The sequence below is a fragment of the Desmodus rotundus genome, chromosome 10 (genome assembly GCF_022682495.2).
Source record: "Desmodus rotundus isolate HL8 chromosome 10, HLdesRot8A.1, whole genome shotgun sequence".
NCBI classification, from domain to species: Eukaryota; Metazoa; Chordata; class Mammalia; order Chiroptera; family Phyllostomidae; genus Desmodus; species Desmodus rotundus.
The window spans coordinates 42,588,273-42,605,731 of NC_071396.1; the positions used below are offsets into that span (position 1 = coordinate 42,588,273).

The window sequence follows — 17,459 nt, forward strand, 5'->3', positions numbered from 1 at the left end:
TATTTTATTGTCCTTATTCCTTCAGTAGTAATTACAGTGGTGTTCCTCTTCTGGCTTTTCAGGAGGCAAAATTTATGAGGGGGGACCCAAAAAACCCTGGAATTTATTTATAAAATATTGTGTATTTATTCTTACATGTTTAAACTTCAGTCACCTTCAAAGTACTCTCCATTTGATGCAATATGTTTTTTGCACCTACCAAGATGTTTTTTCCACTTCTTGAAATAGTTTTGGACTTGCCAATTTTGGTGCCTTTTAGTGCTTCTGCTGTTTTTTTATTTCACCTCTTCCATGTAAGCAAAACGTTTCTCTTTGAGGACATTTTTCATCCAGGGAAACAAACAAAAAAAAAGATGCTTGGGGTGAAATCAGGTGAATAGGGAGAAAGGAGCGTGGGGGTTGCGCTGTTTTTAGTCAAAAACTGCTGAACACTCAGCACAATGTGGCAGGTGCACTCGTAAATTACCCATCATGAAATGGATAAACATGTTGAAAGAGTCTTTAAAAAATTCACTGAGCCCGAACACAGCCTCTCACAACACCACCAGCTGGTACACTAATCCAGATGGGTTCCTAGAACACTAACCTAGTGGGGAAGCCTGTACTACAAGAAGGTAATTCAGGGTTTTTTGGGTCCCCCATTGTATATGCTAAAGTTCTTGCAAAACTGAAAAGAGAACAAAAGCTATTCCTAGCAAAACAAATAAAAAGAAGGCAGAAAAGGAAAAGAAATCCAGTATGGAAACTTCCATGAACCTGATTCTTGGAGTTCCCCAGGACTCTAAGTAATCTGATGCCTTGGCTGTAGGAGGTAAGAAAGTTGCACCTGTTCCATTGAGTGTGGCTGAAACTTCAAGAAGTGTTAGAAAAAGAAAAGAGAAGGAAAGGAAACACAAGCCTGTACTAGAAGAGCAGGTCACCAAAAAACGATTCCAGATAAAAAAGTAGAACCTGGTCCCAGTTACTGAACAGCTCCCCCTGCCCCCCCTCCCCCGCCCCCGCCACCTCCTCCAAAGCAGCTGCCTCAAAGAAACTGGGGCGGAAGTCTAAAAATAGAAGCGATGATCAGGATAAAAGGGTGGACACTTATGGCACCTTCAGAAAAGCAAAAATCATTACTGCTCCACTGAGAGACTCAGCGAGAAAGTGGGTCAGGAAAGAAGAAATTTTCATCAAAGAAGAGGAAGACGGAAAATGTCTTGGTAGATGAACCCCTTATTCAATCAACTTCTTGTGTTCCTTTGAAGGGGAATGCAGACTCAAGTCTGGTGGTAGACAAGAGACATTGTGGATCTTAGCAACCCTGACCAAGTAGAAAGAGTCCAGATAATGGCGCCAAAAAAACTGAAGCCCGAAACTGATGAAGAAAATTCTGATGTGAAATTTAAAGATTTTCTTCTGTCCCTGAAGACTATGCCATCTTCTGAAGATGCGGCCCTCTGTGTTGTAGACCTGCTAACTAGGAGGTCTGGCGTGATACAGGAAGCTTTAAAGAAGTTGCATAAAGGAGATCTGACTGCACTTGCTCATCAGGTTAAAGAACAAGACCAATCACTTGCTGCCGCAAAGGATCGAGGTGAGCACTGAACCTAGGAAATGATGGAGGACAAAAAGAAGCACTGTGGTTACAGCAAGGACGAGAGATCAGATTGCACATCAGAAAAGGAACATAATATATTTCAAAACAAAAATGCATGTCAGTTATCAAGAGACTCGACAGATAGAGGTGAAGTTCCAGCAAGTCCGTGAGCCGCCGGACACAGGTAGCCCACTTGCAGCAGGAAGAAGCACACTGAGACATGCTGTCAGCGATGCTGCACACGAACTAGAGTGCCAGCAGTCTGCTGGACCGAATAAACTGCCAGCATGAGTGAATGAGCTGACGGAGGAGCAGAGCAGCTGCAGCCGGAGAAAATCCAGAAGAAAAACGCGGAGCAAGCAGCTACTCAGTTGAAGGGGCAGCTACAAGCAGCTCAGAGAGGTGGGGAGAAGTCCAGAGTCATATCAGGAAGAGAACAGCAGGGCGTGAGCAGCACAGCGAAGTTTACAGAGTAAGTTTGTGCCCAAAGAAAGTGAAGGACAGAGTCTGCCTTGTAAGCTTACAGATACTTTGGTTTGAAACAACAACCGGAGCAAAGACTAATTCAGTTAATGGAACTGGAGCAAATGCAAGTTCAGGATATTTTGGAGCAAAGAGCATGTACAAAGTGAAATTTCAAACAAAATGGAAGAATTAAGATTCTAAGTGACCAAAACAAAGCATTATAATGAGCAGTTCAGAAGTAATACGCTTTTGTTTCTGAACAGCCCAATAAAGAAAGGTATTGTGGAACAAATGGAAAAAGACATTAAAGAAAAAGATGAGTGGAAGACTATAGAAGGACTGCCTGAAAGCGGACTTACGTAGACGGTCACTGATGACGAGGAACTGAATGCAGTAGGAACAGAAAACTCATCTCGGATGAAAGAAGTTCAGAATTGAAAGGCTAAGCAAAAGGATCGGGTTTCTTTTGCATCCCTGGTTGAGGAACTCAAGAAAGTGATGCATGAAAAAATGGAAAGATCAAGTCTGTTGAAGAGCTTCTGGAAACTGAACGTCTCAAAGTTGCTAATAAGGAGAAAACTCTTCTTATTTGAAACACGAAATAAAAGCTCTGAAAGTCAGGAGCTTCAGAACCGATTACGAGGAAAGAAGGAACAGAGGAGGACCACGAAGGCTGTTTTAGAAGAGAAGGAAAAGATCTAGCCAATTGAGGGAAATGGTTACAGGATCTTCAAGCAGAAAATGAATCCTTCAGAGCTCCTATTCAGGGGGTAGCACAAGACTATCCTTGAAAAAGGCCTGCTCTGCCTCACAATTTGAAGAGCTTGAGATCCTGTGGAAAGAAAAGGCATTTAAGTGAAGAGAGTGGAAAGTATGGGGGAGGGGGAGTGATCTTCATACAAAAGGAAGCTGCTACAGGAGGAACAAGACGAAAACAAATTGTTTCAACCCCGAATTAGCAGCTTAAGGGACAGAAATCCCCCAGGCATCTTCTTTCTCTCCCCATGAAGAACTCTTCAAAGGAATTTCAAGAAGAGAGAAAGAAATAGCTGATCTCTAGAATGAGTTAGGTTCTTCTAAGGACACTGTGGAACACCCGAGGAATAAAATCACTGACCTTTGGGAGAACTGGGAAGCGATGGAAGCATCGGCGCCAGCTGACAAAATGCTGCAGGATGGAGTGAACAGAACTTGCAAGAAATGACAACATGTGGAAGCTGTGGAGTTGGGAGCTAAAGAGGTTCTCTTCTAGCTTGAATTATAGTGAATGGTTGCGTGGATTTGAAATGAAGGCAAAAGAATGTGTGACTGAGCTCCTGGTTCAGAGGCGGTTAAGGTTCCAGAGCACAAGTTTAGAGAAGCGGGTGAAGTGCCCAAATTGCTACAGCTAGACTGTGGGAAACATGAAACCATCCTTGCGGAAACAGAAAGAACTTTACAGAAGTTACAGAGAAGTGCGGGTCACGAAGAAAAGAAGTGGAAAATTAAGGTCGATGTATCGCAAAAGACTAGTAAGCAGGTGCAGATGTCATTGACATTTTCAGAACAAAAGCTAACGTGATTAAGAAGAGAAAACTCGAGTGTCCACCAGTAGCTGAGTGAATGAAACATGTACTATGGGACATGTACACGATGGAATACTACTCAGCCGTAAAAAAGAAGAAAATTTTACCCTTTGCGACAACATGGATGGACCTGGAGAACATTATGCTGAGTAAAATAACTTAGAGAAGACAAATACCATATGATTTCACTTAGTGTGATGTTCTAAGTCGGTGAAGACAATGCCATATAATTTCACTTATATGTGGAATCTAAGGAACAAACTAACAAGCAAAAGGGGACGGACTCTTAGAGAGCAGGCTGACACTAGTGGGGAGGGAAAGGAGGGGTAAGGGGATTGAGCAAAAAGAAAAATGGGCATGGACAGCAGGGTGTGATTGCCCAGGGGCAGAGTGTATAAGGGGGTTAAATGGTAGTGGAAATAAATACGATTTAAAAAATGTTTTAAAGATGTTGAAAATTTGAGGAGAGAGGGAGAGAATCTGGAAAAGGAACTAGAGAAGGCAGAAGTAGAATGCCCGACCTGTCACAGAAGGCAGAGAGTTAAGAACACCGTTCAATGAAACCTCCACAAAACTTAGAACAGAACCAAGAGAAAGACAGAAGGTAGCTGGTGACCTATGAGGCTCAGCAGTCGCCCGGATCTCATCCCGTCAAAAAAGAGTAAAAGCTGCTGGAGACACCCCTGTTGCTGAGATTAGTGACGTTTCCCCAGAAATGGAGTTTTCTGAGATGGAGACAACGTCTGCACGTGTAAATCAGGCTGTGACCCACTTACACCAGGGGCCTCAGGCAGGAAACCACCAGCTCACGGAGGAGACAGACCACGACCTGGTACCGGAGTGAAGCAACCAGGAAACTGTTCGTTCACGGATAACAGGAGGCATTGCTTTGTGTTTTGCCAAATAGAGCCTTGTTCATTTTTCACCCTTTCTACTTCAGGAGAAGCACCAAACAGAGTTTTGTCTTTTCTAATCCTTGTTCGACTGCTGATGTAAAGAGGGAGGAAGCAAGCCAATGCCATAGACACCTTCAGAGTTCAGTTTTGTAATAAAAACTCTTTGAATAATTAGGCCTTTACATTCCTGAAGATAAGATAAACATGTAATCTTTTATTTTGCTCAATAAAATTGTTCAGAAGATCACAAGTGGGACTTACCCTCAGGATGGTGGCTAGGTGATGTGCCTCGCCTCCTCGCACAGACACAGCAAAATTATACCTAAAATACAGAACAGCCATCACTCAGAACTGTCAGAAACTCAAGCCACGTGGACGTCTGTCAACTAAGGAATCAAAGAAACCACATTTGTACGGATGGGTAGGAGGGATGGAGGGGTGGAGACACGGAGATGGGGATCCAGCTGGTCCCAAGCCCACATGTGGTGGACATAAAATGGAGGGATGTCTCGGGAGTGAGGGATCCCACCCCCACACCAGGCCACCCACCCAGGGTTCCAGTGCCAGGAAGAGAAATCTCCATAACTTCTGGCTGTAAAAACTAGTGGGGGTTGAGTCAGCAGAAGAAACTGTGGGATTCTCAGACTTTTCTCTTTTCCTCTCCTCTCCTCTCCTCTTAAAGGGCCTCACACTGCACACGCACTTACTCAGACTCACTCCCTCATGGCTCCAGCACCGGGGAAGCAGCTTGAAGGGCACCAGTGGCAGACAGGGGGGGACTGAAGTGTCTGGCACCAGGGCGAGAGCTGGGGGTCAGCTTCCTTCCAGACAGACTACAGGCAGCGGCCATCATACCCTTTCTGAACCCTCCTCACTTAGAGCCACAGTGTGGTGGCAGCATACCTGAATCTCCGTCAACCTGGCTCACACAGTAAGTCCTACCCTGATGATAAGCTATGGGTCCACCCTATCCAACGTACAGCCCCCCCCCCCACCAAGCAACCCTCCTACACTGGTAACAGTGGCTTTTCCATATAAGGAGCTGGGCTAGGCACGGGCTTCAGACCTTCCTATATCCACTCAAACAAGCAATAGCTGAGCCCAGCCCCTCTGCCTCCCACTGACCGGCCCCAGGCCCGGAACTAGCAGCAGCCATCTGCAGATCACTTTATAGATCAGGCAAGGGGCCCCAGGCAGAATATAGGTGGTGGCTGACCTTGGTTGCACCATCTGGGAAACCCCAGAGCCTGGGCACCCAGTGGACATTTGTAGATCACATCAGAGCACCACCCAACCACCTCCACAAGCCACAGAGGGAGGTAGTTACTGGCCAGGGATCACAGCCAGTCCTACCAGCTGTCTGGACTGGGTCAGTCTCTCCCATTGACCTGATGACAGACTCATCTACAAGAGGAGGGAGTAGTCAGCCCACATGGAGGATGCACCTTGAGTATCCAGCTTGAGTGATAGGGGAGGCTGTGCACGGGACCCTACAGGACACCTACTGCATTAGGCCACGCTACCAAGACATGGAGTCAAAGTAGCTCTACCTAATACATAGGAACAAACACAGGGAGGCTGCCAAAATGAGGAGACAAAGAAACATGGCCCAAATGAAAGAACAGATCAAAACTCTAGGAAAAGAACTAACCAAAATGGAGATAAGCAATCTATCAGATGCAGAGTTCAAAACACTGGTTGTAAAGATGCTCAAGGAACTCAGTGGGTACTATAATAGCATAAAAAAGACCCAGGCAGAAATGAAGGATACACTAAGTGAAATAAAGGACAATTTATAGGGAATCAACAGCGGAGTGGATGAAGCCAAGAACCAAATCAGTGATTTAGAATAAAAGGAAGAAAAAGACATCTAGTACAGCAAGAAGAAAAAAAGAATCCAAAAAATTGAGGATGGTGTAAGAAGCATCTGGGACAGCTTCAAATATTCCAACATTCGTTTTGGAGGGGTGCCCAAGGGAGAAGAGAAAAAGCAAAAAATTGGAAACCTATTTGAAAAATAATGAAAGAAAACTTACCTGATTTGGCAAAGGAAATAGACATACAAGTCCAGGAAGCACAGAGAGTGCCAAACAAGATAGACACAAAGAGGACTGCACCAAGACATGTCATAATTAAAATGCAAAAAAATTAAAGATAAAGAGAGGATCTTAGAAGCAACAAGAGAAAAGCAGATAATTACCAACAAAGGAGTTGGTAATTAGACTACCAGCTGATTTCTGAAAAGAGACCTTGTAGGCTAGAAGGGATTAGCAAGAAGTATTCAAAGTGATGAAAAGCAAGGACCTACAACCTAGATTACTCTATCCAGCAAAGCTATCATTTAGAATGGAAGGACAGATAAAGTGCTTCCCAGACAAGGCAAAGCTAAAGGAGTTCATTATCACCAAGCCCTTATTATACAAAATGTCAAAGGGACTTATTGAAGAAAAAGAAGATCAAAACTATGAACATTAAAATGGCAATAAATACATAACTATCAACAACTGAATCTAAAAAACAAACTAAGCAAACAAGCAGAACAGAAACAGAACCACAGATATGGAGAACATTGGGATGGTGGCCAGTGGGGGAGGGGTCTGGGATAACGGGGTAAAGAGTGAAAGGATTAAGCAGTACAAGTTGGTAGGTATAGAATAGATGGGGGGATGTTAAGAGCAGTATAGTAAATGGAGACGCTAAAGAACTGATATCACGACCCACGGACATGAACAAAGGAAGGGGGATCACTGGAGAAGATGGAGGGGGGCTAAGAGGGAAAAACTGGGGTGACTGTAATAGCATAAACAATTTTGAAAAGAAGATCAGAAGTGGTAGAGACTGTGTGGAATTCAGCATGTCGGTAGATGTTGCACGCCGTGTCCCTTACCATTTGGAGAGTGCCTCTGGCCAGCTCCAGACAACACGATCAGCTTTTGTAACGGCGTCAGCAAGTAAAGGGATGCTTATTATTCAACAAATCATATTACAAAATAAAAATCCTACAACTTAAGCTTGTGGTTATGAGAATAACACTTTAAAAAAATCAATGTCTAGCCCTGGCCAGGTGGCTCGTTAGGAATGTCATTCTGTACGCCAAAAGGTTGCGGGTTCGATCCTGGTCAGGGCACATACTTGGGTTGTGGGTTTGATCCCCAGCTGGGGCTTGTATGGGAGGCAACTAATCAATGGTTCCCTCTCTCTCTCTCTCTCCCTCTCTCTCTCCCCCAGCTCCCTCTCTCTTTTCCCCTCTGCCTCTCCATCCTCTCTCTCTTAAGTCAATAAACATATCCTCGGGCGAGGATTTAAAAAGTAAATAAATGTATATTCATTAGCATGATGCCTGGCTGGAATGAGCCCTCAATAAATATGAGCTAGTATTATGTTTATTATGCCCCTATGGGGCATAATTTGAAAATTACTATATAATTTTTCTGTTTAAGTTTCATAATTTTGAAACTTATGTATTAAAAAATAAATATGGCCCTGGCTGGTGTGGCTCAGTGGATTGAGTGCTGGCCTGCATACCAAAGAGTCACTGGTTCAATTCCCAGTCAGAGCACGTGCCTGGGTTGTGGGCCAGGTCCCCAGTAGGGGGCAAGTGAGAGGCAACCACACATTGATGTTTCTCTCCCTCTTTCTCCCTCCCTTTCCCTCTCTCTAAAAATAAATAAATATTTTTTAAAATAATTATGCATTTCAGGTATTCTACATTCTTACTTTTCTTTCTCTTTTTTATTGGCTGAGAGAGATTAAGCTATTACTATTTGGTTTGAATTAATACTCAGTTTTCTTTTTCTTTGCTTTATATGATTCTGTTACATTGGTGTAATAACTGATGACGTTGCGGATGTGTGAGGCCTTCAGCTTGTCTGGATCTAGTTGTGAAGTGAGAGAGGCGGGTTTGTACTGTCCACATCACCTGGGCTGTGAGGGGGTCAGTGCATAGAAGGGCAGGAGAGTGGGGGAAGGGCTGCAAACTCCCTGAGAACACGTGGAGGGGGAGGGTGCTTATCGGGACTGATACTCAGGATTGCCTGACCCAGTCTCCACTCTCGGGCCGTGTTGCTTTGCTCAGGCTGCCGTAACACAGTACCACAGATCAGGGAGACTTAAACAACAGAAATCTATGTTCTCCCAGCCCTGGAGGCCCGAAGTCCAAGGACCACATGTCTGCACTGTGGGTTTCTTCTGCAGCCTCTCTCCTTGGCTGTCTTCTCCCTGTGTCTCCCCTCCGTGCCCATCTATCCCAATTCCCTCTGTTTATAAGGACACTGCTGGACTGGGTTAGGGCCCATCCCAATGACCTCATTTTCACTTAACCACTTCTGTAAAGACCTTGTCTCAAAATATGGTCTCCTTTTGAGGGTTAGGACTTCCGCATATAATTTCGGGGGAGGGACACCATGTGGTCCACAACATGGTCAACTAAAAAAGGAAGACTATCCAGGGAGGTGTTGGCTGCCTCGTCAGGCAGTCTCAGTCCAGCGTGGGCCCAGCACTGTCCCCCCGCACAGTAGTGAGAGGGGATGATGAGCAGTCAGGCTCGGCTTTCACCGGCAGCCGTTCCAAGGCACAGACAGCTCCCGAGCCAGCTGCACCCATCATTCCCTGAGGTCTCTGTAACAGGAATCTGCATTTCAGAAAGTTCAGATGTGCTTCTGTGTTCATCTTTCCCCCTAAAGATCTAGGAGGTTTCATATCTTTGGAGTACTAAGATGTTTAACAACCCGTTTTCTTCCCGTGGAGGGTTCCTTTTCCCTCTTGACTTGCTGGGTACGGCTCCAAGGGTGCAGACCAGGCCACCGTAAGCACGCCTCGCTGATGGCTTGGCTTTACATGTATGTTTTCCCCCTGGGTGTTCTGGGATTTATTATTTATTCTTGAAGTTCAGAAGCTACTACATATGTCATGCAATGCTTTTTTTTCTCTAAAATCAATGTTCAGATATAAGACTTAATTTCGGGAGTTTTCTTTATTGGTATTATCATTGGAGACTTCATTTCGTTCGTGTGCATCTCATCTCCAGGAAAAACTAGTATTATGTGTTTATTAGGACGTTTCTTTCATAATTACCATCATTCTTTCTCTGATCAGCCTACCTCCTCACTTCTACCGTTTAACTTTCATTTCCAGCATACTTTACGTGCTTCTGCCTTGTTTTTAGAAAAATTGATTTAAATTTTCGATCCTTTTAATGCTGTTTTAATTTCTCTAAAGATTTTATCATTTCTTTCCTCTGCGTCCCGAGTTGTGCTAGTCCACTTTCGCTCTCCATGTGTTGTCACTCATGATACCAGTGATCACCATTGACCTGCCTTTCACGTGTCGTGTCTGCTTTTCTCTTTTCTGGGTTGCTTCTGTTACGTAGTTCATGTCTGCAGTTCATGACTGCAGCCCGTGCTTACTGCTTGAAGAGGAAGCAGGTCACTCGGGAGATAAAATGACATGCGTGAACCTTAGTGCATTTGGTCTGCAGGGTGCGGAGGAGGGAAAAGCTACGGTGAGGATTTGATTTTGGTGTTGTCTCGGGCTGCTTCCTCAAGGAATGTTCTCTTCCCTCTGCCCTGGGCACATTGCTCTTCTGTGTGTGTTACACCCCACCCCCTTGAGGGGGGCGGGTAATTTAAGGTGGTACCCTTTGTCGCCTCCACGTTCCCATCAGGCTTGGGAGTTTGGCAGGGAAAGGAACAAAAGGTGATCAGCTCCACCCCGTCCCAGCCCCCCTGTGCTGTGGTGTGACAGAAGCGCGTCCCTGTGGAGAGATTCTCTCTTTCATCACCAGCCGCGCTTATGAATATCTGTCACTGTAGATTTGTATTCAGAATTTCTAGGACTGCCTCGTTTACCTTTAAAGATATAGATTCGGTGAGGAAGAAGAGCAGAGGAAAAAAATTGACTTTCAAGGGCCTCCTTGGATTGTTCCAAATTTCACTATGTGGCACATACGTGATCTGCCCATGGAGTGATTTGATGCACACAGTCTCCTCACCCGGCAGTTTCTAAGTTTCATAAAATACGGGGTTTTATTCTCCATTAAAAATGTATTTCTAGGTTTTTGGGTTTTTCAGCTTTATTGAAGTATAATGGACAAATAACTTTTAAGATGTTTAAAGTGTACGTTGTGATTTGATATCCATACACACTGGGAAATGATTCCCACATTGAGTTTTGACACCTCCATCACCTCACATGACTTACCTTTTTTTGTTTTTTGGTTTGGTGAGAGCATTTAAGTTCTACTTTCTTAGCCAATTTCAATGACACAGTACAGTGGTATCAGCTATATTTCATGGTTTTTCAGGAAAAAAGCTATGATAAGCAGGCTCTTAATTTTATTTAACTTTTAAATTGTCAGCGTAGCAATGACTTTAGGTTGGGAGCAATGAGACATCCCTTTCAAGTGCAATGTCAGCTTCAGAAAACTGGAGGGTCTCATGTTACCTCTTTTTCTTGCAGGCAGGAAGTGACGCCAGTTGAGAGAGACAATCAAGGTCAAGATAAGAAAAGTAAGTCTTCGCCTCCCAGTATTTGCTATACCAGGAAAGCTGTAAATTTAAACGTCCAAACTAGCTGTGGTTCCGACGCTCCATCAGGATTGACGGACACACTGCTTGGAGTCTTAGTCCTTCTTTTTTTATCTCATAAAACTGATCTTTTTATTCTTTGTATCACAACACTATCTACATGTAATTTCTTTCGAGCAACACTTAGTAAACTTCTACGGGAAGCAATTAGTCAAAATCCTAACGATTTTAATTTCTATATTGTTATTTTAAAATAGGGCCATTTTGAGTATAAGATACTGTTCAGTGTATCTTTTTTGCTCGTGCATTTGCTCTGTTGGACTTAGTATCCAGGTGTAGTAATCATGGAATTATTTTAAAACGGACAACTACAGATAACAACGTTCAGTCCCTTGGGACAGGCGTATCTGAAGGAAACTCACTTTTCTCATCGCTGTTGCTTCTTCAGCTGTCTTCTCGTGTACACGCCCCTTCAGAGAATGGCCTCACCGCACCCCTGCAACTCTGCATTTCCAGTCACCTCTCAGCTCCCTGAGTGTACTCGATGGTCTATGAAATGAATGTATTTTGCCAATATCATCATGACCATAAATGAAATAACATACTCAAAGAGCATCAAAGCACATTGCATGTAAAATTGTCACATGAGACAATTTCTTAAATTCACTGAGGTAACACTGGTTAATAGCATTATGTAAGTTTCAAGTTTAAAATTCTATGATATGTCATCTGTATATTGCAATGTGCGCTCACCACCCAAAATCCAGTGTCCCACCAGGACCGTGTATTTTCCCCCTTTCATCCTCTTCACTTCTCCCCACCCCCTTCTCTGGTAACCACCAGTCTGTTGTCTGTGTCTACGAGTTTGTTTTGTTTGCTCGTTTATTGTTTTTTGTTTTATTCCCCACATACGAGTGAAATCATGGGGCTCTTGTCCGTTTTCAATGACGTGGTTATCTTGATGGTACGTGATGTATGTGGTTGTACTAAACCATGGAATAAAGTCTATTTCTGACCACAGGGCATGTTGAATGCCTCTGCCCGGTGCAACTACCACAGACCTAAAACTCGGTGTTCAGTCTTAATCTCAACCACCTCACCTCTGGCACTTACAAGTGTTGCTCAGCATCTCCCTCCTGAGGTGGCCCCTTCCTCCGTGGGACACCACACTCCGCTGTGCACCCTCGGTCACAGCCACTTCTCTGTCACCTCACACTGCCCTGCCTGGGCACACCTGAAGTGGGGTGCTCCTCAGTGACTGGCCTCAGAACATTTTACTTTCTTACAGAGTTTGTGTAGGATTGATCTTATTCCTTCTATTATTTGGTAGAACTTTCTGGTGAAACGATAGGGTCGTGGTGATATTGTGAAGAACTTTTTTACATACAGATGCAAATGCTTTTGTAGTTATAAAGTACTCACATTTCATTTTTCATTCAAATTTCAGACTAAGTCCTAAGCTTAAAATTGTTCATCCTATTCTTATATGTATTTTATTACCCTTTTTTACATTTTCAGTTCCAGTTGACATACAATACCATACTAGTTCCAGGGGTACAACGTACTGATTTGACATTTACATACCTTATGAAGTGACCCCCCCATAAGTCTAGCACCCGCCTGACACCGTACGGTTCATACAATATTATTGACTGCGCTCCCTGTGCTGCCCTTCACATACCGGTGACTGTTTCGGGAACTGGCAACTTGCACTTCTTAATCCCTTCACCTTTTTTAAGCCAGCACCCCAAGCTTCCTCCCACCTGGCAACCATCAAATTGTCCTCTGTGTCTATGAGATTGTTTCAGTTTTATTTCATTTATTTTGTTTTTTAAGTTTCACATATAAGTGAAATTATGTGGTATTTGTCTTTCTCTGACTGACTTATTCCACTTAGCATGCCACCCTCTAGGTCCATCCATGTTGTCACAAATAGTCAGATTTTATTCTTTTTTATGGCCGAGTAATTTTCTACTGCATGTAAGTATCACCTCTTCTTTACCAATTGTCTGCCAACGGGCAGCTTCCATACCCTGGCCACTGTAAATATGCTGCAATGAACACAGGGGTGCATATATCTTTTCAAATTAGTGTTTTGGATTTCTTTGAGTAAATACCCAGAATTGGGATTGCTGGGTCACGTATTAGTTCTATTTCTAATTTTGGGGGGAATCTCCATACTGTTTTGCATACTAGCTGCACCAATTTACAATCCCACCAACAATGCGCAAGGGTTTCATTTTCTCCAACACTTGTTGGTTGATTTATTGATGACAGCCATTCTGACAGGTGTGAGGTAATATCTCATTGTTTTAATTTGCATTCCTCTGATGATTAATATGTTGAACATCTTTTCACATGTCTATTGGTCATCTAATGTCCTCTTTGGAGAAATGTCTGTTCATGTCCTCTGCCCATTTTTTAACTGGGATGTTTTTAGTTTTAAATGGAATAACCTCCTTATATTTTTGATACTAATCTCTTATTGGATGCACCGTATTAGTGGTGAATATCTTCTTCTATTTAGTAGATTGTCTGTTTGCTTTATTAATGATTTCCTTGGCTGCATGGAAGCTTTTTAGTTTGATGTAGTCCCATTTGTTTATAATATCTTTTGTTTTCCTTAACTGAGGAAACATATCCAAAAAATATATCCAAAAAATATATCCAAAAAAATATTATTACTTAGAGTGATGTCACAGAGTTTACTGCCTATGTTTTCTGCTAGGAGCTTTGTGGTTTTAGGTTTACATTTATGTCTTTAATACATTTTGAGTTTATTCTTGTGTGTGGCATATGAAAGTGATCTAGTTTCATTTTTGCTTGTATCTGTCCATTGTCCCCAGTGCCATTTATTGAAAAGACCATCTTTTCCCCAATGCATGTTCTTGCTTCCTTCATCATAGACTAACTGACCATGTAGGCAAGGGTTTATTTCTGGGCTCTGTGTTCTGTTCCATAGATCTATGTGTCTGTTTTTATACAAGTACCATGCTGTTTTGATTACTATCACCTTGTAGTATAGTTTGATATCAGGTAGTATGATACCTCCAGCTTTGTTCTTCTTTCTCAAGATTATTGTGGCTATCCTTGGTCTTTTGTGGATCCATGTAAATATTAGTATTATTTATTCTAGTTCTGTGAAAGATGCCAATGTCATTATGATTGCACTGAATCTGTAGTTTGCTTTGGGGTAGTATGGGCCCTTTAATGTTGTTAATTCTTTCTATTCACAAACATGGTATAGCCTTCCATTTATTTGTATCTTCTTCAGTTTCTTCAATGTCTCATAATCTTCTGAATACAGGTCTTCATTGATTATAAATTTATTCCTAGGTAATTTTTTTTAAGATTTTATTTATTTAATTTTAGAGAGGGGAAGGGAGGAAGAAAGAGAGGGAGAGAAACATCAATGTGTGGTTGCCTCTTCAGTGCCCCCTACTGGGGACCGGGCCTGCAACCCAGGCATGTGCCCTGACTGGGAATCAAACTGGCAAACCTTTGGTTCACAGACCTGCATTCAATCCACTGAGCTACATCAGCCAGGGGTTTAGGTATTTTCTAATGCAATTGTAAATGCAGTTGTTTTCCTAACTTACCTTCTTGACAGTTTATTATTGGTATATAAAAATAAAACTGATTTCTGAATATTAATTTTGTATCCTGCAATTTTACTGGATTCATTTATAAGTTCTAATAGTAGAATTTAGAAGTAGAATAGTAGAATAGTAGATTTTGGTAGAATCTTTATGGTTCTCTAAATATAATTTCATGTTATTGGTAAATAATGACAGTTTTACTTCTTTCTTTCCAATTTGGCTATCTTTTATTTCTTCTTGTCTGATTGCTGTGGCCAGGACTCCCAGTACTATGTGGAGTAATAGTGGTGAGAGTGAATATCCTTGTCTTGTTCCTGATCTTAAAGAAAGAGCTTTCAGAGTTACACCATTGAGCACGACATTAGCTGTGGGTTTGTCCCTTACGGTCTTTATTATGTTGAGGTATATCCCCTCTACTCTCATTTTGCTATGAATTTTTATCATAAATGGATACTGGATTTTGTCAAATGCTTTTTTCTGCCCCTATTGATACAATCATATGATTTTTATCCTTCATTGTGTTTATGTGGTGCATCATGTTAATTGATTTGCCAGAGCGGTGCGGTGGGAGACTTCAAACAGCCTGCCCTCATGTCACTGGTGTTGAAGGTGGAGGGGCCAGGATCCAAGGACTGAGGGCAACCTCTGGGAACTGGGAAAGACAAAGAAACAGAGTCTCTCCTTTTTGGCCAAGGAAGGCAGAGCCTCATTATCCCAGACCAGAGACGGCACCTCTGCCGACGGGAGATGCTTGTTGTAGGCTGGCATGCAGCTTCACTGCAGTCAGCAAGGCTTCTCTCACGTGTTCTCATTCTGATTCTCAGGGCCGTCCGTTGTTTTTCCCCAACCAACGAACGCCCCAACTTCAAATCAGAAGTCTACTCGGAGAGGGAATCCGACCGGCCTTCAGCTTCCTAAGGAATGTTCCATGTTTTCAATCTGAGACTAACTATGCTTGTTTCCAAATATTGTGACATCTCCAACACCAATAGTGGGACCACTGGTCTTTGATTTCCTCGTACACATCACACTGACACCTGGCTCTCCAAACTGCTGTCTCTAATGCTACAGATGAATTATACTTTTAGGCTACATAACTCCCCCAGTGTATTATTATAAAACAATATTACAATTGAAACAGATTTACTGCATGTGACTACATGTATGAAGATATGTGATTTTATGGACACATGTAGTATTTTATAGTTGAAATCCCTGCATTGCACATGACTTATTTGTGAAGAATGAGTTCTTAGAAATTATTAGCATACTTTACATAGTCATTTTATGTAATCTCTTTACATAGTCATTTTACATAATCTCTTTAATTTGTTTAGTATATTCTAAGATATGGCAAAGAATTACTATCAAGCTTATTAGGTTGTAGAACTCAGAGTCAGTTGATGTTCCTCTTATAAACTGAGAATTTTGCTATATATTCTGTGAGTTCCGAAATTCTAGCTTGTTTATCACAAATATTAGTAGTACAGATTAACACACATATAAATTACTTCAGTATTCACAGATGTAATCAACCTCAATCTGTATATTTGTATTTAATGTGAAGTACTTACTCTTTCTTGTTGATTCAATACCTATCTCTATAATGAGTGTTCATCTTTTAAAAGGTATAATTTTCCCGTGATACTTTTATAGAAATTATGTCTTAAATTTGTAATCATTCTTCTTTCATACCTGCTATACTCTCTTTTCATCGCGTGTTTGTGGGCAAATTTGTGTTATCAAACTCCCAAACCCACTGCTCTGCAGCTTGGGTGTATCACTTCACAGGAACATGGTGCCACCTCGGAACTCGTGTTCTTCCTCGATCTGGTCCGAGAGCCTGGAAAAGCTCCTCAATGATGAGGCACAATGCCAGTCATTTAGATGTCAGCCTCTTTATGGTTTTCTCCACTGCATTCTATCCTTTTTACCTCCTCTCACCCCAAACTTGGATGGTCCAAAACTCTTATGTTGATTTCCTTTTATTTTTATCCTCCAGGTAAAGAAGTTTCATCCACTTCTAATCAGGTAATAAAAACACTGCATTTGTCTAATAAATGTCAAAATCCAGATGATTTTACATAAGCATAGCTGTAAATTCTTCTTTACTTGCAAATTTGGAATGTATTAATCAATGTTTTTCATATTTTAAATAATATTCTTGGTGATTTTTTTCATTTTTCATTTTGGTAATTTTAATCCAGAAATGAAAATAAATAAAAAATTAAAAAATACTTTAACTGATTTAGATGATTGGAAAGTTCTTCTTGCTGTTCCAATTCTTCTGAAGTTTATTGTTTTAATTTTGAAAACTATTATAACAAAAATAAATTAAATCAAATAAATAGACACATAATTTGACCTCCAAAAAACATCAATTCTTTTTAGTTCTGCACATTTTTTTCCATCCTTATGTCCATGAATTAGCATTTATACTTAAAGACATGGTGGATATCAATGAGCTTATGAAGACAGTTTATTCCTTTTAATACTATATCACAAGCATTTTATTAATTTAATTATTATGTAGTATCCTAATTTTTAAGTTTTTCGTTATGGTGTATGCCAGTGAATTACAAGCAGTGTGCCACAAGAATTTTTGGGGGCACTGACTTCTTTCCTTTAGATTACCAAATTTAAAAAATGACAACAGCCAACAAAACAGTAGCCATCCATGGTGCACGAATCACAATTATACCTATTTCTTTTGTCAGATTGGCAAAATATATATATTTTGGTGTGCTGCAGAATTATAGCAATTAGTTTGTGTCATGAGATTTAAAAAGGTTGAAATTGAAGATCTAAGGTGACAGAGGAGTAAGTAGAAG

At 41.6% G+C, this 17,459-nt stretch overlaps 2 protein-coding genes and 1 pseudogene across 2 annotated transcripts in view; all 3 read left to right on the top strand.

The window, feature by feature from the left end:
• Nucleotides 1-17,459, top strand: part of GCSAML (germinal center associated signaling and motility like) — a 40,939-nt gene that overhangs the window by 19,922 nt on the left and 3,558 nt on the right. Inside the window, exons 2-3 of the mRNA XM_024577847.4 lie at nt 10,962-11,011; nt 16,631-16,659. Of these exons, the coding sequence (XP_024433615.1) occupies nt 10,962-11,011; nt 16,631-16,659 (79 nt within the window). The remainder of the gene's footprint in view (nt 1-10,961; nt 11,012-16,630; nt 16,660-17,459) is intronic.
• Nucleotides 1-17,459, top strand: part of LOC112320334 (olfactory receptor 2G3) — a 52,278-nt gene that overhangs the window by 19,649 nt on the left and 15,170 nt on the right. The window contains exons 2-3 of the mRNA XM_045185712.2: nt 10,962-11,011; nt 16,631-16,659. The gene's annotated coding sequence lies outside the window, so the exon portion shown is untranslated. The remainder of the gene's footprint in view (nt 1-10,961; nt 11,012-16,630; nt 16,660-17,459) is intronic.
• On the top strand, nt 1,089-4,453 carry LOC128779407 (kinectin-like; annotated as a pseudogene).